The following is a 24,086-nucleotide window of genomic DNA, read 5'->3' on the forward strand; positions in this document are numbered from 1 at the left end:
GGGAGCCCATTTCCCCACAACAGGGGCCCTTATCAGCGGCAAGTCCTCAGAGTGGTCCCAAGGGGGACCTCCAGCCCTTCCCCTCCACCTACCCCACCGCTCTCCCGCTCCGGCCCACGTCAATGCCGCCGCGAAGGTGTCGGAACAATCGCCTGACAAAGAGCTATTTTTAGGGGCCGGGGCTTGGAGCGAGGATACGGCCCGGCTGCTGACAATGGGGGGAAGGGGGCCGGGCTTCCCCCGTGACCACTCGGCAGCAGAAGGACCTGTAAGATTTCCTCGATGACCCAGGCCCGTACAATACAAGGAAAGCGCGAGAGGGAGATACCCCCGCCAGGACGAGCTGCTCCTTTACCTAATGGGAGTGACCCGGGGTGAGGGGCTGCGAGGTTTGGGCCAGCGGCCTCCCCTGGGGGAGACTCCCACACCGGGAGGGAAGTGGGGTGATGCCTGGCCGTGCTCGGCTTTCCTTGCAGTCGGGGTAGGGGGGGGCCAGGCTCCCTTCCGAAGGGCATGGAGACATCTAGGGGAGGTCAAAGGGGTGCAGATATAGCTCAGCACAACCCCCTCCCCTCCAGGCTGGCTCACAGCTCCAGCCAGAGCCTGCACACGGTGGGAGGACGGTGACCAGCCCAGAGCTGCATGTCCCCAGCTAGCCCTGGTCCTTATGTGCCATGAGTCCAGGCTCCTGCTTGTGCTCAGGCTGAACCTGAATACCTTTCCTCCTACCTCGGGGTCTCTTCTAGCTCAGCCTGTGCCAGATGGGTCAGTCAACCATCCAGTCTGGCCAGTCCTTTGCGGGAGAAGTGATATCCTGGGCTGCGAGGAAAGAAATTGGGGTAAAAAGGTGAAAGGCAGGGAGAGAAGGTCATGGGGCGCTGGAATAGGTCAAGGCTTGGCCTGGTTGCTGGCCGGCTCAGCAGAGGGCTAAGCCCCTTCCATGAACAGCCCCGAGCCTCCACACGCAGGGCGGGACCCCACCGCTCTGCGGCAGCCCCAGGGTCTAGGAGAGCCGGGGCAGGGCCGGTGGAAGGGCTGGGGAAGAGCTGATAGAAGGGCCAGAGAAGGGCTGAAGAACGGCGGGGACAGGGCTGTGGAAGCGCCAGGACAGGACCTTGGAAAGGCCCTGGGAAAGACCGGGGGAAGGACCGGTACCGGGGCCTATGGAAGGGCCGGGGGTAGCGTCGGTACCGGGCCACCTCCGCAGGCCGCAGTCGCCCCCTGGCGGCGCATCCCGCGCACAGCCCCACAGAGGTGCTGGGCCCAAGCGGCCACCGCTCACGGTCGGGCCTCCCGCCAGCGCCGCGGACGCCGACACGGACCCCGCCACCTTCCCGCGGTTCACGGGCACACACTTGGACACGCAGCAGGAACAAACCCGTGTCCTTCCCACGCCGCTGCCACCACCATGGACTACAACTCCCATAGCCCCCCACGGCGAGCTCCACCCTTCCCTGCGCACGCCTCCGCGGTGCGTGGCGGGGCTCGCGCGGTTTCCGTTTCCGGCGCGCCTCGCTCTGGTCCCTGCGGCGGCGGCCGAGCCTTGTGCCTCCGCCATATTGTCTGTGTGCGGCGGCGGCGGCGGCGGTAGCGGCCGCGCCAGGTACTGGCGGCTCCGGCGTCCACGCGGGGCCCCACGGTGGTGGCGGGCGGAGCGGGCTGCGGGGGGTAGGCGCCGCTGCGCCTCCTGAGCTCCTTCGCCCCCCCCCCGCCCCCCCACTGCGGGCGCGGTGTGGGCCGGGGGGCCGCGGCTGCCCCTCAGGAGAGTGGGGCCGCGGAGGCGCTGAGGGGGAACGGGCAGAGCGGGCGGGTCCGATGCGGCGGGAAAGGCACGGCCCGCCGCCTGCTGCCCTAGGAGGGGCTCCGAGTCCCCGGGGGGAGCGGGCAGAGGCTGTGGAGGGGCCGCCCCGCTGCCCCCAGCCCGGTGTGGGGCCGCCCTCGGCCGCACAGGAAGGGCAGGGCCCCGCGGAACCGGAGCCGTCCCCTCCCCCAGCTCTCCTGGCTCGCACGTTCGTGTCGTGTAGGTGTTATTTACCTAAATTGCGCGATCTTGCCTCTTCCCCGCCCTGCCCGGAAAAGCGGGGAGATGCGGAGGGGCATGGAGAGGCCTGTTAGTGCTCGCTCCCACCCCCGGCTGCGCAGACACTCCGTTCTGGGCCTTTCTGGGTGGAGGGGAAGGTCGTTCTCACGGCTTTCCACACCAGTCTGTGGAAGGAGTGGTGGTCGGTCTTGCCCCTGCTGTAATTTAGTTAATTGTGCCTTGGGATCGAGAGCAGTGTGGCTGTTGGTGAAATGTGGTTCGTAAGAGGCTGGTCAGATAAGATTATGGAACCCCATGTGTGTCAGATCACTTAATTCTTTCTTACGGAAGGCTTTGGGTAAAACCAATAAAGTTTGGATTGTGAATATTCAAGCGAAACGGAGGGGCAGGCAGTGATCTATGGTCTCTGGTGATCAGTTGCAGCACCTGGAGTAATGGCATGGAGCTGTGTGCAGGTGATTTAGGTTGGTTATTAGGAAAAGGGTTTTCACCCAGAGGGTGGACGGAGGCTGAAACAGGCTCCCCAGGGTAGTGGTAACAGCCCCAAGCCTGACAGAGTTCAAAAAGCATTTCGACAACATTCTCAGGCACGGGGTGGGATTGCTGAGGTGTCCTGTGCAGGGTCAGAAGTTGGACTTGATGTTCTTTGTGGGTCACTTCCAGCCTTGGTACCCCTGAGAGGGGTCTCTGATGATTTGGGATTTGTGTTGCTCAAACCTAACCCTGGGCTGGGGCCTTGAGAAGCTGCTCTTGCACTGACCCTCGGCGCCAGGCTTTGAAACTGGGCACATGTCCCTGGAGAGGGCTGTGCCATGTGCTCACCTGGCTCCTCATTAAAGCTCAATCCTAGGTGCACTCCACAAGTGGCTTGAGAAAAGCCCCTGCCAGAGGGGAATGGGCAACAGTGGCAGCTGTTCAGGGGAAAGCAAGCGGACACCCAGGATTTCTGCTTGGGGCTGGGAGTGATTTCTTTGTTCTTTGAACATGCTTTCTTTTCTGAAACAGAATCGCTGAAATTATTCAGACTCAGAGTTGGGGTTTGTGCCATCCTGCCAGCTGACCTGAGTGTTGGATGTGAATCCAGTATGGATTCTGGGTACATCATCAGCTGGGGCAGAGGAGTCGCTGATCCTGTCGTTGCTGGTTTTGGTGTGATGTAAAAAAGTGTGAAGTTTCTGCTAGGAGAGGAGAGATTGAGCTTGGGAAGACTCAAGGCAAGATTTGGGGAAAATGTGAAGCTTTATCAGTTCCTTAATTAGCCTTAAAACTAGGATTAGGGTAATATTCTTGTTCCTACAGCACATGCTCTGTGCAGACACACACCGTGTCTGTAACTGGAAGATGAAAACTGGAATGGGATGTCCGATCCCAGGTACAGGGCAGACAGTGCTCTGCACTCAGAAAATCTGTCTGTGCCTTGTGGCTGGAATCCCTGTTCTTTTTGGATGACTCCAGGTAGGGAAGACTTATTGCAAAGGTCCAGACCTTCCATTGAGCGTGAAGAATGTCCATCTTTGGTGGTAGGCAGTGATCCTTTCCTTTCATCTTGCCAACGAGGAGAAATTTTCCATTATTTCACCTTTCTCTAATAATTTATATCAATACCTGGTAACATAATTTCTATTGTTAGTGAAATTTGCTGTCTTCTTGTTCCCAGTGTGTGTGGTGGTAGAGTTGGGTGTACATGTCCTGTCTCAGATCAGAGAGCTTGTGGTCAGCTGCTGCCCACGGGGAGTTAACATAGGGTTGAGGAAGGGAACATAGTCTTGGCTTTGGCTTCAGCAAAGAAGCAAAAACTTATGCAGCTGAAGATCTGGGTGATGTGCCTGGATGAGGAGATGAGGCACCGAGCATGGACAAATATGGTGAAGGGTAGATGTTGGAGGAGAAAGGAGACACTTCCAAGTGGGAGGTTCAGAACAGGTTTTCTGAGTTTGGCAGGGCTCATGTGTTCATAGAGGGAAAGTGAGGCTTGTTGGATGTTGGGAATAATGGCTCTATAGAAAAGTGATAGTAAAATTGGCAGTAGGTTCTAGCAGATGTGGAGGAAATTGCATCATGGACTGTTGCATGACATTAAGAGTGTTGAGGTTTGTGTAGGGGCAGTTAATGGTACTTATTTGCTTGAAAAAAGCTGGTGAGATGTGAGAATGAAGATGCAAACCTGGGATTGGGGATTGACTTGGTAAAATACCATTTCCTGAAGGTGAGGCATGGTAAGACTTAGTGTTTGATATTTGGGGCATTTTCAAGTAATGCAGATTAGGTTCATCAGCATGGAGTGTGTTGGAAGTAGGAATCTCGGGGTATATAGGGTGTTGAAAGGTGATTATAGATTTGTGGAGCTGTACAGAAAGAAACTTTCTGCTCTGATGAAAGGGACATGGACCCAACTTTTCCCAATTCTATTAAATAGTGAGTGTCTTTATACTTCCATTTCAGTTCTTCTTCATTTTCTCCTTACAAAACTAATTTTCTCTTTGTCTTTCCTCATGTCCTCTGAGGAATAAGGGAAAGGAAGATAGGAGAAGCAAATGGGTGACATTGTGGTGGTGTGATTAATTTCGTGTCACATTTCTGAAGAGGCAGAGATTTATTTCTGGGTTACCAGACCTGTCACCTCCACCGTTCCTCCATTATGGAATTGCTTACATTATGATAGCTGTTTTAGAAACTGTGCATGAGATCGTTGCCATCTCAGATCTTATTGTCCCATAAGGGTTTGGGAGGGGGAAAAAAACCCCCAAGATTTTAACATCAGGAAAGAGTGCCTTGACTTAGCGTGGATAAAAACATTTGTTGTAAGACAGCTCTTGGATAATTTTTCTAAGCTTAGATATCTCCTTCCAGGGGCTTCCAAGAGCTGACTTCCCTGGAATTTACAGAATGTAATTGGAGAAAGGGAGTTCTCCTTTGAACCTGAAAAAACTGCTTGGAAGAAGAGGCTGCAGCTTTTTGAGCTGATGTTAGTGCTGTTGCTGAATGTAGAGTGTTTTTCCAAGCTAGTTTTTGGCCTCTTTTGCCATCAAGGTGCCAAACTTACATATTGGTAGGAAAGATTGATGAAAAGTGGGATTGTTGATGTGGTCATGAGATCAGTGGTTCATGGATATTTTCTGGTTAGGAGTCCAGTAGAGAAGCAGCAACATGAGCTTGGCACAAGCCTCTCCTGCTCCTGTGTTCACACTGTTCTGGACAACTGATTTTATTACCCATTTCATGCTGCTGCTTTGGGAGGCTGAAGAGCAGAAGGGAAGTTTGGAGTCCTTTGTGGACTAGGTACCACCTCAGACTCACATTTGGAAGGTTACAACTTCAGTAATTTTAATTTTCCATGGAGTTTAGTTCTGAGATTTAGGTTATATCCTCCTTACTGAGTTCTATTTTTTAATTAATATTACCATTTACAGGGAGGTGGTTTCTAAAGCAGGCTCTCCAGCTTCTGCCCGTGTAATGGCTGCATCATATTGTGGCAATTTATTCCATGTGAGTGGTGAATAAAAGATGTGCTAGATGGAAAACAATTTTGAGTCAAGGCAAGAGTTTGGCTGCAGGTTTCCCACTGGATAGTCTTGAGTGTTAACAGCACACCTAGAAAACTGAAGTTACTCACTGTGTTTTTGCAGAGAAGTAGGCTCTGCCCTTGCACCTTCTGGAACAACCAAAGGCTAAATTAGTCCTCTTTTAATTAAGCCAAGTGCAGAGAGAATCCAGTGTGCTAATACAGAATTACGTGTCGGAACTTGCTTTCACTGGGTGGGAAAGGTCTTCCTGTGGTGGGAAGAAGTGGCCCCAAATTCTCCTGTGTGTCCAGGGAGCCAAGAAGGTGCCTCTCCCTGTTGTTACCAAAGCCTTTGGAGAAGGCATTTTCTCAGAGCATATTTGCACATGTGCATGTGAGTTGTCAGAAAGTCTTTATTTTTAGTGTTCAGAAAATGGATGAGCGTGGACGCGCACAACAAATTAATTTCCAGTCTAGAAAAGCAAGAGCTCCTGCAGTGTTCCTTGTCTTGCAGCCTTTGTCACAGGTTTCTCTATCTGTTGTTACCAGTGTGCTGTTGAATTCCAGCCTTTCTTCCATGCTTGGTTGTATTCCAGAAGGAAGAAGAGGGCCTTTTGCTCCCTCTGCAGCATCTAGATTAATTTCAACTGAGCTTACAAATTAAGTTACAACTTTTGGCACAATGGCTTTACTGGGGGCTTGTGAAGTGTGAAAGGAGAGTGCTGATTGCTGGAGTTTAATAGTTGTTTTTTTCCATTTGATTCTTGGAATGGTGGTAGCTAGTTTCATCTTGTGTTAATAATGGTAAATTTTTAGAGAATTATGTCAGAACTCCACTTGCTGGCAGGGGTTTGCACCGGGTCTCTTGCTGAGCCTGCTCAGTGCTGGCTGAGTGATAGAGATGGTTTGCGGTGCATTGCCTGCTCTACAGAACAGCTGATCACAGGGATTTCCTGAAGAAATAGTTACAGGCAGTGTCCTCTGGTTTATCCTTTGACCTTGGTAACTGTTCCTGTCTCTAGGAATTGCATGATCAGATCAATTAAAACTAACTTTTACAGATGGTTGGTACAGGTCAGTTTTCTGAGTTCTGCCTAAATGCCTTTCTGTACATGAACCATAGGAGTCAAATCAGCTGAATGATTGTCCTGGCAGTACTCTGTGCCTCCTAATTAATGAGGAAAACAACTGTGTCACTTAGCAGCAATTAGGGAGGTAGAACTTTCCAGAGGATGCTGCCAGTGGAACTTGATGTCAGCTGTGAAGAGCCTGTAGTGCTGCTGAAACATTCCCCTTTGTGAGCCTCCAGGAAGAGTTCCCTGGTGTTGCTGGGGTCTCAGAAACTGTAGTTTTGGTAACTGGAATACTATCCAAAGCTCCAGCAGTAGAGATTTAGTTTTGTTAGTACTCTTGGAAGAAAAAGAAACTGCTTCCTGTTGAAGTATTGCTTTGGCTTTAGGGCAAGACCTAAAGGGATATTCCTCCAAAGAAAATCCCCCTGCCTTTCCTGCACTCCCTGCTCAGCCTGAACTGTCGGTTTGGGGAAGAGGTGCAAGCAGACGAGTTTTGTCGTTGGTTTCTGTTTGGTGTGTGTAGGGACAGGTTTGTTTGGCAGTGCCTGGTTATATTGAAGCCATTTTTATCGGATTGTGTCAGGAGTCCTTGGCACTGGCAGTGAGGATATCCGCTGGGTTTATGGGAGCCTGGGTGCGGTGGCAGGAGGAGTTGCAGGCATGGGAAAGAGGCAGAGCCTGTGCTCAGGTGCTGGGGCTTGGGTGTCTTGCTGATGTTGCTGCCCTCTGGAGCTACATGGCCTCATCCAAGGTCAGCTTTGGGGTCTTTCCCTTTGCTCCACGTGCTGTTGACTAAATTAGCTCTGAAAATAATAGTGTTCATGATCTTGGAATCTTGGGTCTGATCAAGTGTTCATGATCTTGGGTCTGTTCTGCATAGAATCCTTTAGGTGATGGACTGAGCAGCATTCCTGGCACTGCTGCTGGAGGTGATCCCAGTGTTCTGCCCCAGGTCTGTGTGCTGTTGCCACCACTGATGTTTGGCAAAGGACAAACCAGGCTGAGATGCTGGAGACCCGTAGAGGATTCGTGTGAGTTCTACTAAAATTCAGCTGTTACAGATCTGAACAAAAAGGAAGACAAAGCAAGACAGACCTTCTGCCAGGAGAGCGTGTGGCACCAGAGCCACTGCCAGGGCATCCTGGAGGGTGACAGACACGTTAGACACTGCTTTCTGAGTTGGGAAAGTGGGACAGTGAAGTTTTCCCCAAGACTGTGAAGAGTAATCATGAAACGGGGAGTTACGGTAAAACCATTCCTGTGACTTCCATATAGATTGTGATCCTCATTACAGAGGATGACTTTTTCACTGGCAGGAATTGTGAGGAATTCAGAAGAATCAGTAGAGCTGATATAGGAAGAGCAATCTAAATTTAGGATGTTTCTAATGCAGAATTACTCCAAGATGTTTCTTCCAGTATAACTAAACCTGTCAACTGCTTTCCCTACAGACTGGACATGTCTTGTTTTGAATTAAACACAACAGTTCATGGCTCTTTTTTAAGGGAATGTTGAGGTCATTATGTATCATTTGTTATTTCTCTACAGTTGGACACAACCAGCTATTAAAAAGAAATCTGGAAAATAATTTTGGTGGAAAATGCAGTTAAAGCAGACTGTGCTGTTTCAAAACAATACCCAGAGAAAAGGTTGATTTCAAACCTAAGTGGTTTTTTTAAATTCGGATCTTAAATTCTACTTTTCTGTTGATGTTGTCCCCTTAATAGGTAAATGATCTTCAGGAAAGGATATAAAATGTCTATTTTATTAATCCAGGCTTGTTTCTATTTTAGCTGTAAAATCATAGAAAAATATAGGTTGCAAGGGACTTGTGGAGGTCATTTGTTCCATACTTGTATTGCTGAAGTTTCAGCATCATGAGAACACACAAATCAGGTTTCTTTTGTGAGATAGAGCATATTTTTAAATAAAGTTGATTACTATTATTTCTTTTAAAAGTAAGCTGGATGTTGATTGATGTTGACTGCCAGAAGGCAGTACTGTAATATTTAGGCATGTCTTGATTTTTTTTATTTCAGTGGTGTTTCTCCAGTATTAGGTATTCTCCAAACTCTGAAGGAGCAAGTGCTCTTCCTTGGGAGGTTTATAGGGCTATGTGAAGAAAATAATCAACAATTTTATCTAATGATTGTAAATCTTACTTGCCCTACCAAATCACATTTTACACTCATGATTCCAGAGACAGGGTTTAAGCTTTCTGCTATGAAAGGTAACCTCTCGCTTGCAGTTGTAGATAAAAGAAGGGGAATAACCTTTCGAATCCAGACTCTGCACTGTAATTCTGCTCTTCTCCACTGACAGAGCTTTTCTTCTCTCACAACAAACCCGCTGCTGTCTCAGCCTGTTTACGGTCTTAGGCTGGCACAATCACCACTGTAATGAGCTTACGTGGGGAAAGTAGAAGTGAGAGGAAAGTCTCTAGACCTGTTTGGCCAATCTGTCCACCTTGCTTTCTCCTCGAGAGGAAGGTGAGCTTGTCTGGAATTCATAAAGCTATGGCAATGTTTTCTTGGCACTTCGAGTTCAGCTTGCTGCAGTTCAGGGCCTGTTTTATTCCTTTAGGACTGCTGTGGGATCACTGAAGCCGAGTTCAGGTGGGCCATTGGGAATAACCAGGTTTATATGGTGTGGAGCAAGGTGTTCTGGCTTCACTCCTCTCTGGATGAACTTGGATCTTCCTGGCAGTATACTGTTCACGCTGAGGGCAAAGCCTGCTGTTAGCAGCAATCCACAGGGAAGTGTCAAGCGGTGTTTGTGTTCTTGGATACATTATTTATACTCCAAACCTTATCCACAAAGGTCATCACTTGGATAGCACTTGCAAGTTCCCTGGGACACCAGCCTTCTGGCTTTCAGCTCACTGGGAGCCTGTGTAAATGCTGCATCATACTGGGGCGACTTCATAGGTTTTAAGTTCTGAGTGAGTAACTGCTTGAGAGAGGTTCTGTGCCAAGAACATTTCCATTTAAAAGGAGAAAAAAATCATTCCGGTATCTGTTATTCTGGACTAAGAAAAAAAAAAAAGGCCAATTTTACTAGAGGCAAAGTAAGTGTTTTTCTCAGAAACTAATCTGCATGGATTTTTTAGCTGTGTTTTGTTGCTACTTGCTCTAAGTGCATGCATCTGGAAGGACAGAGGGTGTAGGAAATTCCTGCAGTAGTTGGAGTAGGTGCTAGAAGTATGGTCCTTCACAAAATATCAAATTCTCTATGGGGCATGGTTGCCCTTAGAATTAGAGTGCACTGTAAGGATGATAACATCCCTTTTTTAAAATGAGAGGGTTTGTAACTGGTTTAGATTAAAATGTTTTAAAAATCAGAGCCAAAGAGAACATTGAGAGGCTTTTTACAGTTTTATTTAACTTTAGGCACAAAATGTCTAAGCTTGCCAAGCTTTTCAGACAACAGGCTACTTTTCAAACTTTTAAGAACTGATCTTTTTTTAACTAGTAGGCCTTCCAATTAAAAAATTCCTATATGGTGGCAATACAATTGTTGGCCTCTGGGCTGGAGCTCTGAGCACTCCTGTGGAGTCTGTCAGCAGGACAGGAGCTGTGTTTGGCTCTGTTCTTGTGTGGGATGAGCAAGGTTCCTCTTGATAAGGCTGCTGTGTAAGAAATCAGCTAATTATTAGATTGCTAATACTCCAGCAGCATTTTTGAGGACAGGCCTGTGTGGGAAAAGCCAACAGTGAAACTTTGGCGTGGTGATCCTTTGCTGTAGCTGTCATGTGAGCCCCTTTGGGTGATATCTGTCCAAGGGGTTGTCACCACAGGGGCTGAATGAGAAGCTCTGTGTCCTTGCACAGGCAGGCCTTGGCAGTGAACAGCACATCAGACTGTGGTTGGGAGCTTTGTCTTCCTCTCTCTGTGACCTCTGGTACATTGCCTAAAAGCTCATGGTTGTTTCCTAGTTAAACACTTCTCTACCAGAGAAATGAAAATTTTAATGTTACTTCTGGAGATGCTCAAGGTTACACTGGACCCTGATCTCACTGCATGTGCTTTGTTTAGATGATATTGAGCAGACTCTCCCAATATAAATTACTCTATGATTCTGTCATTACTGCAGGAATTCATAAATTACAACATTCTGTTTGGATTCTGCAGAAGCAGAACTCATCTTTTATAACAAGCTCAGGGCACTTCTCTAGGTGCAATTGCTGCTCATACTGTAGATTTTTTCTGCTTTAAAACTGCAGGCTCAACTGACGCTTGCATGTCAACACCTGTCCCCATTATCTGTCCTTATTTGTGTCATTCCCTTCTGCCAAAGAGCTTGGCTCCACTGCAAAATAATCTCCCTCCAGGGGCACTGAAGGCAAAAATCTATACAAATTCCTTGGCAGTTTTGAGCAGAGAGTGAGCAGCTTCAGTCAGGGTAAGTTTGTGTATGTCTGTAACTCTGTTTGCTTTAAAATTAAGTTATCTGTGCAGACTCTCTCCCCTTCCTGTGTAAGGAACAGTAGAGACAATAATACCTACCCTCGTAAATAGACATTGTGTGCCATTCTTAGAAGCTGCAGTTGATGATTTCCTGAAAAAGCCCTTCTCTGAGCAGCCTGTTACAATGTGCTGCTTGAGCTAGGCTAGAGCTATGTGACAAAAAATAGCCACTGTGAAATTTGATCTATCTTTAGATAATGTGATTGATTTTTCTTTTTTTTTTTTTTTGTGCTGAAATTGATCTTGCTAATCTGGGTGAGGGGAGAAGTCACGTGTGCTTTATTTATACTGGGTTGTGCTTAAAAACTAAAATTGCTAAGTCATCTGAGACATGTGTAAGTTCAGTTAATTCCTTCACAAGGAATATTGGGCAGAGGAAATGGGCCAGTGCATCTCCTGCCAGAAGCACAAGGAGTGACGAGAAACAAAAACACTGTGATTAAACTTCGAAATCTAATAAATTTCACTGTACTAAACTGTTCTAGTAAACTTGCATGCTCTAGTAATGCCTGGGGACATCTAATTTCTAAGTGTCTGAGTCATGCCACATAAATGCTTTGAGGTCTTAGATGATTGCTGTCTCATCTTCTGAAACTGCATTTTGTGAGAGGACTAGCATTTTGTCCAGGAATAGACTTATTATATTTTTAGGAATGCTTCATATTCTTCCATTAGCTGGACTCATGACTGAAGTGCCCCATCCTTCTTTTATTGGTCTAAGGCCTCAGTCACCCTTCCATAGTGGATTTTAGAATAGTGCTATGTCCCTGTTTAACCTTTGGACTGGATTACTGCAACCTTCTCTCCTGAAGCTGCCACCAACACCATTTATGTGCCAGTAGGTCAAAAAATAACCCAGTATTGCTGAGCTCTGTCCCACCTAAGGAGGTTTTGTCCATGTCAGGGAGCCCTTGCATGCACTTCTGTCTCTGGAAGCAGAACCAGCTGCTGGTCAGGTTGTGTGACAAAATGAAGGACATCACACCTGTGTCCCCCAGGTCCTCCACCATCTTCAGAGCCAGTGGTTCTTGCTGGGTCCTCACAGGAGCTGAAGTGCTGCAGACCTCAAATAAAAAAGAGGATTCTGCCTGTAGAGCAGGATTTTGCTTCTAGAGTTTTCTTCTGGTGTGACGTGTCCTAGTAGCTTAAGCTAACTGCTCCAGGCAGATTTCTAGGTCTTTCTCATTAATGTGTGATTAATGGGGCTATTACTTCCTTCTGCAGTCCGGCAGTTGCCCATTTTCTGTGAAGGGATAAGATTGGCATAGCAAGTAAGTATATTAGATTGCATAAGTGTTGCCCACTGTTTGAGCAGACACACAGGACTGTATGGCCCTGCCACCTGCTCCTACACACCAAACAATGCTCTTCCCTGCTCCAACACAACTCCCTTTCTTGTGAGTTATTTTGAAAACTGACAAGGGGATTCTTGTATGTAAACATCTAAATAGGTGTTAACTTCCCCTTGTGAAAGATTTGAGACATGTAAAGGCACCACATTTATCTTAGGTAGGACAATATTGATGTAAAACTAGTGAGTTACTGCTGTCTTAAATATTCAGATCTAGATAAAGTATTCAGACATATAGGATAAAAATACAGTGTTTGTCTCTGGCATACAGTAACTTTCTTTTGAGGGGTTTTACCAGTCTCAATACTGATAAAACTTACTAGAAACTTGGCAAAAATTGCATTGTAAGGAAGAAGGATTGGAGGTACTTTGGGCAAGCAAAATGCAAAGGAACACCTTCCGACCCTTGCAGCAGTGCATTTCTTTTGTGTTTTGATAAAGCATCATAGTCTAATACAGATGCTGTTGTCTCTTGGACAGTCAGATTTAATGTTTTGACTGTAGGAAGTTATGACTAAAGCTGGTTCCCATCCCAGCAGAAGTGATTTTGTTACATTGGATGGCCCAAGACTTGTGATGGGGGTGAGATTGCAGCCCGTGGCTGTTGCTTTCAGTCTGAAGTTGAAAGGAGGGGATCTGTCTGCAGGTAGAGAGCACATGGCATTCTTTCCTTTGGAAAGTTACCTCTACAACCAGCAGTTGGAAACAAGGTGCTGAAAGTTACCACCAGGTGAGGGGGTTGGTTTGCTAGGGGCCAGTCCTATGTAAGAGAGGGCAGATAAATGGCTTTTAAGTGATCCTAAGCCTGTGGCTGGGCAGGCTCCAGCCTCTCCTTTTGCAGCAGCTTTTAATGATTAACTTAAATACTTCTGAAGTACCTTGAGAATTTAACCTCTGGTTTATTATATTCTGTCTGCAGGTGGAGGAATCTGAGGCCTTTTTCTGTCAGCACTGCAGACCAGGTCGCCTCTGATTTCACATCTCACTTCCGCCTGCCAAGCTGTCTGATATGTCGGGACCCGTGCCGAGCAGGGCCAGAGTTTACACGGATGTGAACACACACAGACCCCGCGAGTACTGGGACTATGAGTCGCATGTTGTTGAGTGGGGGTAAGTCTGAGCTGCTTCTGGATGTCCCTGCACTGGGATCAATCCCTGTGAATCCTGCCTAGTGGTACTTGGGGAGTTCAGGCACCTGTGCTTCGTGAGGCTTTTTTATGCTTCTTGGCAGATGGCAAGGGAAAGGATCCCAACTTCTCTTCAGAAAAATGTTTCTTATCAAACTTTTAAATTCCTACTTGTGGAGGAACATTTATAGCAGCTTCCTTAAAAGTTTGAAGAATTTTTGCCAGGTGGTCAGGAAACATTCCCTTTCAGAGGGAAGAAAATCTTATTTCTGAAACAATCCAAACAGTCCTAAGTGCAGGGCTGAAAAGAAATGAAAAGACTTTTTTTTTTTTTTTTGCTGACTTGGATGAGTGAAGAGACTCCACAGACTTAAATGAGTATATGCTATTTTATGACTTCTTGCTCAGCTCTCTGTGAGTGCCTGGAAAAGACATGGCTGCTTCTCTTTGAAGGAAGGAGGTGTCTAAATTGAGCTCATGACTAAAGTGTCCCAGAATCAGACAGTGGTGGCAGCTTCATAGCTCTGTGTTCTTGTTGGGATATGGAGGGCCCAGACAGAGTTATGCCCTCAGCTGTGCAATTCCCAGTTTCTGGAATGTACACAGTTGTCTGAGCATAAGTGCTGCTTTGTGCCTGGACTGTTTTTAAACAGCCTTGCACTTAGATTTTTGCTCTTACTGGCTTTGTTGAATTTTACCAGCATTATACAAGGAAAAATGGAGCTTCCAAATATAGAGAGAAGGGATAGTTGAAGTTTGCTAATACTGAAATACATAGTTGGGCTTTTAGTCCATAGTTTTGGCTTGAATCTGTCTTGGGCAAACAGAAGCTGCCTGTTTTTCTCCTAATTCTTAAATCATCCAGTTCAGGAGAGGTAAGGCACTGGTTAATCCCCTTTGTCTGGGAAGTGAGGCAGTGATTGAGTATTAAGGAGCAGTTTATAAATTGTGGTGGAAATTACTGAGCCCTTTGGAATTCTAATCTTTTCTCTCCACAGAAATCAAGATGATTACCAGCTAGTTCGAAAATTAGGCCGAGGCAAATACAGTGAAGTATTTGAAGCCATCAACATTACAAATAATGAAAAAGTAGTTGTTAAAATTCTCAAGGTGAGCTGGGGATTGGGCAAAAGATAAAATCTGTCTTGAGATGATCAGGGGGCCAGAAAGGGCTTTTTGATGTTCTAAAACTGAAATCCTTAAAGCTTGGCTTTGGAGTGTCACTCAGTCAAACAGGCCATCATTTTGTGCCTCCTGATATAAGCCCTGCACTTGGTTATTAAGTCAGATCTCTGCCTGTAAGGAATTAGACTCTGTCTTAAAGAAACCCTGATGTGCAACACCTTTTTACTTGTAGCTAAGCAACATTTCAGCGGCTGACTTCAAAATTCTCAGCTTCTCTAAGTGCTGGTGTCCTGGCAGGCTGTCATGGCCATGGCCTTCATTTAGTGACCCTCCAATAGCCCATGGACTTCTCATAGTTAAACATTTGCCACATGCCAGTTCAGAAGTCTTGGAGTATCACAGAACTGTTTGGGTTGGAAAAGATCATCAAGTCCAGCCAACACCCCAGCATTCATGTCCCCCAGTGCCACATCTTTTAAATCTATTCAAGGATGGTGTCCTCACCACTGGAGCAGCCTGTTCCCAGGCTTGACAACCCTTTCTGTGAAGAATTTTTTTCCTGATACCTGTACCTCCCCGGCATGACTTGACCATTTCTTCTTGGCCTATCAGGTCATTTTCAGAGAGCTTTTTGAAAAAATGCCATCTTCCTGCCTCTCTTTCACTTGGAGTTATTGTCTGCAGCTGTCAGGGTTGTATGGTTAGAAAGGAGACAGCAGATATTTGAGCCCTTACTGATGTGGTGCATACTCAGGTTAAATTGCAAAGGTTCCAATATATTTTGCTGATTGGCAGTCACCCGGGTATTATCATCTGGGTGTTGAGCTCTTAGCCTCACTTTACTGCAGGGCTTTATCTTACACTTTGGGTTTTTATTCTTCAGCCTGTTAAAAAGAAGAAAATCAAGCGTGAAATCAAGATCTTAGAGAACTTGCGAGGCGGTCCCAATATAATCACCCTTGCAGATATAGTAAAAGATCCTGTGGTGAGTAAGGGAGGAACTCAAGGGATACTCTGGGGTTATGGGTGAAGTTGCTCTGTTTGATTTCAGCTCTGACCTGCCTTTTTGTTTTCCCCTGCTCTTAAATCCTGCTTTTGAATTGACTAATCAGATCAGCTCTTAATCTGATAAACTTCTTTCAGAGGGCCCTTCCCCCACAGTTCCCTCCAGCCCCTCACTCTGTGAGGAAGAGATAGCAGCGAGCTGAGACAAGTTAATTCGCTCTGCAAACAGTGCTGCTGGAGGCTGTGGGCTTTGGCTCTGCTCTCTTTGTCTGGGAGGAATCATACATACGTCCAAGGCAGAGGAGTTTTGTTCACTTTTAGGAGAAAAAATTGTTAAATTCATTATCCTAAGTGGAAGCATAACATGACTGAATGCTTTTTTTTCTCTTTCAGTCTCGAACACCCGCTCTTGTTTTTGAACATGTAAACAACACAGACTTTAAGGTACAGTGTGGGATGTGACTTCTCTTTTTCTGTTTGAAAACCACTTGTACTGTCTTTCTGGGGAACGGAAAGTAAATGGGACAGGCATTTCCTTCCAGCATAGGAAATGCTTTTAAAGGTAAATTCAGTTGGGGCAGAAGTTTTTAATTAGCCCATCAGTACAATTTTGCCACAAAAGTTACAAAATGAGAATACAGATTCTAAGTGGTATTAATCTTAGGGATAAATGAATCTGTTACCTTGTGGCCCATCAGTGCCTGTCTTTGAGCCATTTAGCTTTTATGTAGCAAAATACTACAACACTTTATTGGCACCACTTTAAGTGTGGACAGCTGTTTCTGTGGCCTTCCATACTCCTGGGAATGGGGATTTAAACGTTTCTTTGTGCCTTCCATACTGACCTGCCTTAGAAGAAGAAAGGCTATGCAATGCCATCCATCATGCTTGTGCTGGGTGGATACAACCAGAGGGAGATAACCAGAACGTGCTGTCTGAGCAGAGCTGGAAGTAAACTATGTATGGGGTTTGCTAAGGGGAGGAACAGACTGATCAGAGTAACTTGGAAAACTTGGCCTATGCCTTCGAATGGGTTTGGAGAATGCCAGCAGCCTAAAACAGGGATTTTTTTGGATGTTGAACACTGACATGATGTATTTGTGTCCCACAGCAATTATACCAGACATTAACAGATTATGATATTCGATTCTACATGTATGAGATTTTGAAGGTAAGTTGATGTTTTGCTTTTTTGTTGGTTTATTTCTAGTCTTTGCTCTCAGCTAATCCTGTAGAGATGACTCTCATGTCACTGATAATAGTGACATCATATCACTAAGGGAAGGAAAGAGAGCCTATGGAAGAATTGGGCAGAAAAATATCAAGTCAGAATCTATTTTTCAGCCTTTTGGTGCTTTGAGATACCTTAATATCCTAAATCAGGAGTACATGTAGCGTCTGAAAAAAGAAAACTGAGCTGTTATGGCTGGGTTTGTGCTCTGGCATAATGTGAGTCAAATGTCTTCATCCATTCTTCTGAACTAAGTAATTTATCCCTAGGAGTCTGGAGAAGGGGGGCTTGTGTGATCATTAGTGCCTAGTAACAATGCTTTGTGATCAGTGACTCTAGTCTAGGATCTGACACAGGACAGTCTTGTCATCTAGTTAGGCTTGATAGGTGTGGAAATGCTTTTAAATATGATTGAACTTGAGACATTCTTGTAACTCCAGCATCTGTTGCCTTTCACCTGCAGGCTTTAGATTACTGCCATAGCATGGGAATCATGCACAGAGATGTCAAACCTCACAACGTCATGATTGACCATGAGCACAGAAAGGTAGTGTGGGGTGGCTGGGGGGCAGGGAGGGGTCCTGCTTTTCTCTTGGCAAACTGGGATCCCTTTTGGGTACTCCTGTGTAGTGGTACTAGCAGACCTGTTTGAGGGAGACTCTGCTCTCATGGTGTGGACAAATGTAAGTTGAGAATGTTGTGCTGCTTTCTGAGGCTTTACTTAGTCACATGGACGGGGTTGTAAGGAGAGGTATTTTATTTAGACTGCTTGGTGATACGGGTTTGCGGAGAATATTAATTGAAAATGGAAGACTTAAAAATTAACTTCAAACTAAGTTCACCAGTGTCATTCAGCCAATGGAAAGCTGGAGCATCCTTTGAGTCTTTTTTCTTTGTTTTGTACCATTTTTAGCTTAGACTAATAGACTGGGGTTTGGCTGAATTCTATCACCCTGGCCAAGAGTACAATGTCAGAGTGGCTTCCAGATATTTCAAAGGACCTGAACTTCTTGTAGATTATCAGGTAAGAATTACCAGGACTTCTTACTGACTTTTATATGGAAAGTCAGTGCCATTTCAAGGTAATGAACCCAAAATTCAGATGTCTAGAGAGTTGAAGCTAAAGACTGTCTGTCATTGTATGGTAGAAGGCAGTGGCCATATATTCACTGAATGAAAGAAACTAATGATTGAGTAGTCTCAGGACCTGAAGAAGAGCTGCAGAACTATCATTATGGATCTTGGAATACAAATGTTGAATATTTTTTTAGCAAGACTGTGTTTGCAGTAAGGTACAGGAATGAAACAAAGCCCCTGTGGGAACAGCAAGTACTGCATGAACTTCTAAATTAAGCTATAAAAGCATCCCCTTATCTGATGGCAGTTTGCATTATGGAAATCACAGTGTTCCTGGTGACTTTCAGACCATGCTGGTTCTGGAAAAAGGCACCTCCTCACCTGCCCATGGACCCCGGAGAGTCCACACCTTTTGTTGCTTGTTACAATGCTTCCTTTCCCAACACACAATTCTCAATGGTTTATAACATTGGAATCTGCAGTGAAAATAGAAGAAAGCTCTAATATCCTGGCAGACAGGAATGGAATTAGGATACCTACTGTCCTGCTAATTGCTGTATCCCAGTTTGAATAACTGGAACACTGAGCTGAGCAGTGGTTTAGGGATGAAGATACGTGAAGATAGTTCAGTTTGTTCCCAGCATGACACGGCTGTGTTCATATCACCTGGGTGGGGTGGGGGGGAAACCTCTTAGCTTTGGAGATCTCTTCTGCTTAATTCATTAGAAATTGAATTGTCCTTCTGGTTTTGTACAGATGTATGATTACAGTCTGGATATGTGGAGCTTGGGTTGCATGTTGGCTAGTATGATATTCCGAAAGGAGCCATTTTTCCATGGCCATGACAACTATGATCAGGTGAGAGCTGGTCATGTACAATGTCTGTTCTCTTAGCACCATGAAAGTTTCCTGCTTAGGCTTCTATCGAGTCATCCAGAGAATTTTAAAGCCTTTCTCTAATGGCTTCTTTGCTCAGTTTGAAGCCACATTCCTTTTCTCAAGTGTGCAAGATTATGTAACCAATTAAATAGAAATGGATTTACAGAGCTTTGTACTTAGGAGCTCCTCAGTAGGTGTCTGGAAAAAGCTGTAGAAATAGTTATATTAAGCTGGTGTGTTCAAGTACATAGTTTGACTATTCTTGAGGTTATGTTCTGTGGAAAGCCCCTGTCACTACTCACTCTCCCCCCACTCTGCAGAAACTGTGAATTTGGTACAGGTTTATACAGATTCTGAAATCTTTGATGTGTTGCCTTTAGACCAAAGTTTTTATATTTAAACCTTTATCACGTGCTCAGCATTTGACTGCCATGCAAATATTCTGAAATAGGGACCTTCTATTCTCAAACGTTTATGCTGGAACTCTTTGGGGTGGTGCTTCACCTGTCACATGCAAGATCCAGAGTTTCTGCTCTTTGACCAGTTATTCTTGCCTTCCACTCTGTTGATTTTTAATATTTTCATGCTACTAAGGGAGATAGTATTGCAAGGTCTCAGGTTTTAGAGATTTTAGGGTCTGTGGTTCCCTGATTCATACTGCTGGGACCAGATTCCAGCTCCCATGGGAATGTGCTGCTCTATCTTCATGCAGACTAGGTATTGTCATACCTTCACAGCAGTGACTTCTTTTTGTGTTTGCTCCCAGCTGGTGAGGATAGCCAAGGTGCTGGGGACAGAAGATCTGTATGACTACATTGACAAATACAACATTGAGCTGGATCCACGTTTCAATGACATCTTGGGCAGGTGAGCCAAGGTCTGGAGTCTCTTTGGTAGAGCCAGACAGTTACAGCTTTGTCGTCAGACCTTGAAATGAATAAAAATTTGTGGGACAAATCAGCCAAGATTCTGGAGAGCTAACGCTTTGTGCCTTTGGTCCCTTTTGCCAGTGCCTTCCCATAGTTCTTGATATGGAAATGGACCTGAGGAAAGATTTTTAAATGTCATCCAGGCAATAAAGGAACTACTGGAGCAGAAAGCATGAAGGGCAAATGCTCTCTTCAGTCTGGAGGGGAAAAAAACAAAACGATGTTTCTCAGTATTAGAGTGCAGAAAGTCAGGTGCTGCTAAAGCTGGAATTTATATGGGTTTTTTCCCCCCCTCATAGTGGGACTAAAATTAAAGGAACTCATTGGATGCATAAGAGATGAGCAGAACCTGCAATTTTAGGCGTGTGATCCATTCTCAGCATTAGTCCTGCTGCTGTCTGGGGTGGCGGCAGGGCCGTGCGGGGTCTGTGGTGGCCGAGGTGGCTGTGCTGGGGCTGTGACTGCTGTGCCACCGCGTGGAGACACAGTGACACTGCTTCATGCTCTGGAATGTCTACGGTCCCGTGGCTTCTGCACAGAGCAACGGGCTCCCTCAGGGCTGGGCATCTGTCACAGTTCTTGCTCCTTAAGAAAGTGAGTTTTGGCATCCTTGTCCCTTGCCTGGCCTGATTTGGGTCTGTTTTCCTGCAGACACTCCCGTAAGCGATGGGAGCGCTTTGTCCACAGTGAGAACCAGCATCTGGTGAGTCCAGAAGCTCTGGATTTCTTAGACAAGCTGCTGCGATATGATCACCAGTCACGACTCACAGCGAGAGAAGCCATGGAACACCCCTACTTCTGTAAGTATCAGCTGCTGTCCTGAGATTTCTGCCTCTGGAAAATCTCTGTTCCCATGGCTTGTGCAGATGGGAGCTGAGAATGGCAGCAAAGCCTGGTCTCTGCAAATAATTGTGCTGGAGATGAGGCTGCTGGTCTGTGTGCCACCTCCACTAGCCAAGGAATCAGCGTTGGGTGCCCATGAATCAGCAAGGAATATCAAGGAAAATCACCTAAATCATGTGATTTGGGGTTGCTTTCTGCAGGTGTGCATGCGTTCCTGTGTTTGGATAAACTCACAGACTTAAGAGTTGATAAACAGGCGTTTTAATTCCTGTTGTGAAATTACTTAGCTACTGCTATAGTCAGGTCTTGACTTTGCAAGAGCAAAAAATGTAACTTTCACTAGTAAACGCTTTTAAATGGTTGCTGTTTTTCACAGATACTGATATCTAGGAGATTGAAGCAGCTGCAACAATGCATAATGTCAGTATTTGCTCAGGTGGTTTGGCTTTGGGGTTTTTTTGCTGCTGCTGAAAGGACCCTAGTAATTAACAGACTGTTGATCTGTGTTACACCCGTTGCAAAAATCCTAGGGAAATGTTTTGCAATGAGCATTAGTGAAGCCAGTAGCTGGACTAACAGTTTATTAACTTGTGTCTACAAAAAGATACACATAGTGCTGAGTTCAGCAAAGTTTGGAATTCCCATGTCTGATGCAGAAGGTCTGGGAGGCAGGAAGGGGTTGTCCCTATTCAGGTGAGAGCCTTATTTACATGCAGCTGAAAGTAAAGAATTAGTGGGTTGTGATCATCTCATGGAAGACAAGTTCTAGAGAGACACCTGACAGCTCACAGAAGATGTATAAGATGTGTATAGAGACGTGACACATGATTGTAATTACTGATAATCTTTCTGATGGCTACACCCGTATTCTGGGTTTGGCTTTCTGCAATTATACGGTTGCTTTGCACAGAAAGATCAACTTTGCCATAATATCCTTCAGCTTTTCCTGTCAGACAGTCATGCTGAACCCCAAATCAAATAATTTAGCTGACTTTCCCCAATATCATATGACCTTGGTACTTTCTTGAGTGCTTCCCGCTGGAGTTGGTGGAAATGTCTGTATTTTGATAGATGATGGTGGTTGTTATTTGACACAGGCAGAGTACCAGGACGAGGTGAGCACAGAGGTCACAGGCTGTCTGTATGCCTCAGCAGCTCTCTGGCAACACAGCACTTACTGGTAGTGTGCTCTTCCTAGATCCCATTGTGAAAGACCAGGCTCGGATGGGCCCGTCCAACATGCCGGGTGGCAGCACTCCTGTCAGCAGTGCGAGCATGATGTCAGGTCAGTTCTGTCAACTCTCCTTGGTGCTCGGTGTGCTAAAGCAATTGAATGTGTGGGGTGGGTGGGAGGACCCAGGAGGGAGAGTTGAGTCATCTCCCAGGGCAAAGAGAGCTGCACAGTGGGTGGGAGAGTCTGATAAGTAAGGCCTTGGGCAGCCTGACCTGTTTTTCTGGTCTCATTTTTTAAGAAGTTCTTTGCAGTTGATTTTCTGGCAGCAGCTTGAAGGCCAGTCTTCTGGCACAGGCTTCCCAGAGAAGTTGTGGCTGTCAGATCCCTGGAATTGTTTAAGGAACAGGTTGAACAGGGCTTGAGGCAACCTGGTCTAGTGGAAGGTGTCCTTGCCCATGGCAGAGGGATTGGAACAAGAGGAACTTCAAGGGTTACCTTTTCAACCCAAACCATTCTGCGATCCTGCCACATCTCTCTGCCCATTGGTGACACTGATGGGTGCGCAAATTTGTGCCCTTCCCCAGAGCTGCAGAGAATAGTGACAGATCTTTAATCTCAGCTTATTTTGGCAGCTCTGAAAACAAAACTGACCCGCAAAGCTCCCACTTGACTTCAGAAACTGTCGTGGCTAGCAGTGTGCTGTTTTTACTCTAATTCCTTCTTACCTGTCTCTCTTCCAGGGATTTCTTCAGTGCCAACACCTTCACCCCTTGGACCTCTAGCAGGCTCTCCTGTCATCTCTGCCACCACCACCCTGGGGATGCCGGTTCCAGCTGCTGCAGGCGCCCAGCAGTAGTGACGGGCTCTGTCTCCTGCTGCCTGAGCTGAGTCAGGTGGGGAAGAGGTTTCCCCCTCCACCTCTCCTCAGGACGCAGCTCGTGCCTGGCAGGGGAAGGGAGGGGATGAACGCTTTGGAGACACCGTGTCTGAACTGTTGCTTGTGGATTTATAGTAGTTCAGTCATTATATACAAAATTATTATAGGCTGATTTTTCTTTTTTTACTTGAACTTTTCGTAACTCAGGGGATTCCCTGAAAATACCTACAGATGGAATACTTCTTGGACAGTTTTTCTTTCCCCCCCCCACCCCTCCCAAAAAAAAAAAAATCCAACAAAACAACTCTTCATGTAATAACAAAGATGAATCAACAGCATTTCCAAGCTCTTGCATCCTGCTGGAAATCTCTTCTCTTCATGTTCCCACCATTATTCCTCCACAAGCCTACACCTTGGGGGATTGTGCTGTTCTCCAGAGACTACCAAACCAAGTCTTCATGAGGCAGGGGAGGGGATTCTTAAAGTACCATTCACTTGAACCCCATGTCCTGCATATGTCCCAACCAGGGTACACTGAGGAGACAATTCCAGTAGGGAGAGGTGGGATAAGCTTAAAAGGAGTAAGTGCAGATAGTGTCCAAAACCCTAATTGGATTGGATAATGTCTCCTTAGGAGTCAACCAGAATGCTAACTCACCCCTTGCATGTAATTTTAGTCTTAAAAAAGAAGTTACTGATCCAGTTGGAGTCGTTGGCACCTCCTGAGACAGGTGCTCCTGTAGAGTAAGCCCTGCTCTGATCAGCCCCTTTCTCGTGGAGGGTTCTTCCAGCCATTGCTTGGCTTGGATCTCTGGAATTAGTTTGTTATTGGGTATATTGTTTTTAAATTGTTTCTATAGGTTTCAAGCTGGTGGCTACTTAAAGCTGGAAAAATCAGACTGCGCCAAGTCCGATCCCACATCTTCACCCACCATCCCCTCCCTCACGTGCCATGTGGTGAGAATACCAGTTACCTCACAGTCTTGTAAATATGCACTGAGAGGAAGGAGCGAGGAGACGTTAACTTAAACTGAAATGGTAGATCAGTAATTGTGGACACATATTATCATTGACAACGGAAAAGCACCCTTGTTACAGCCCTGCTACCCCTTGCTGTGTATATATACTTTGTCCTTCATATGTGAAAGATCCAGTGTTGGAATTCTTTGGTGTAAATAAACATTTGGTTTTATTTATCGAGGTTAGATTTAAGTTCCCTGTGTAGAGGCCTCCCTGGGTTTGTCATACACTGACACAGGAGTGGTGACAGCCACATGTGTGCTGGGCAGGCCATGTCCCTGTCACACCCATGGGGAGCATGCAGAGAAGCCTTACACAGATGCCACAAGCCAAAGTATCTCCTGGGAGAAGGATCTTTTGCCATAA

General features: G+C 46.0%; 1 protein-coding gene across 4 annotated transcripts; it reads left to right on the top strand.

The window, feature by feature from the left end:
- Positions 1-1,447: 1,447 nt before the first annotated feature.
- CSNK2A1 (casein kinase 2 alpha 1) lies at positions 1,448-23,900 on the top strand. 4 transcript variants are annotated; one of them, XM_088174884.1, is made up of 14 exons: positions 1,448-1,603; positions 13,353-13,543; positions 14,559-14,670; positions 15,569-15,670; positions 16,084-16,134; positions 16,802-16,861; positions 17,385-17,468; positions 17,835-17,945; positions 18,755-18,856; positions 19,644-19,744; positions 20,458-20,606; positions 21,848-21,934; positions 22,564-22,716; positions 23,561-23,900. In XM_088174884.1, exons 2-13 carry the CDS (start codon positions 13,443-13,445, stop codon positions 22,677-22,679), a joined length of 1,176 nt encoding a protein of 391 aa, XP_088031010.1. In that variant the 5' UTR covers positions 1,448-1,603; positions 13,353-13,442; the 3' UTR covers positions 22,680-22,716; positions 23,561-23,900. The 4 variants fall into 4 exon arrangements, with proteins under 4 accessions (XP_088031010.1, XP_014745597.1, XP_088031009.1 ...); XM_014890111.2 differs by having other exon boundaries at positions 22,564-23,900; XM_088174883.1 differs by lacking the exon at positions 1,448-1,603 and adding an exon at positions 7,495-7,647 and having other exon boundaries at positions 22,564-23,900.
- The last annotated feature ends 186 nt before the right edge of the window (positions 23,901-24,086 follow it).

The sequence above is a fragment of the Sturnus vulgaris genome, chromosome 17 (assembly GCF_052056855.1).
Source record: "Sturnus vulgaris isolate bStuVul1 chromosome 17, bStuVul1.hap1, whole genome shotgun sequence".
In the NCBI taxonomy this organism is placed as follows: domain Eukaryota; kingdom Metazoa; phylum Chordata; class Aves; order Passeriformes; family Sturnidae; genus Sturnus; species Sturnus vulgaris.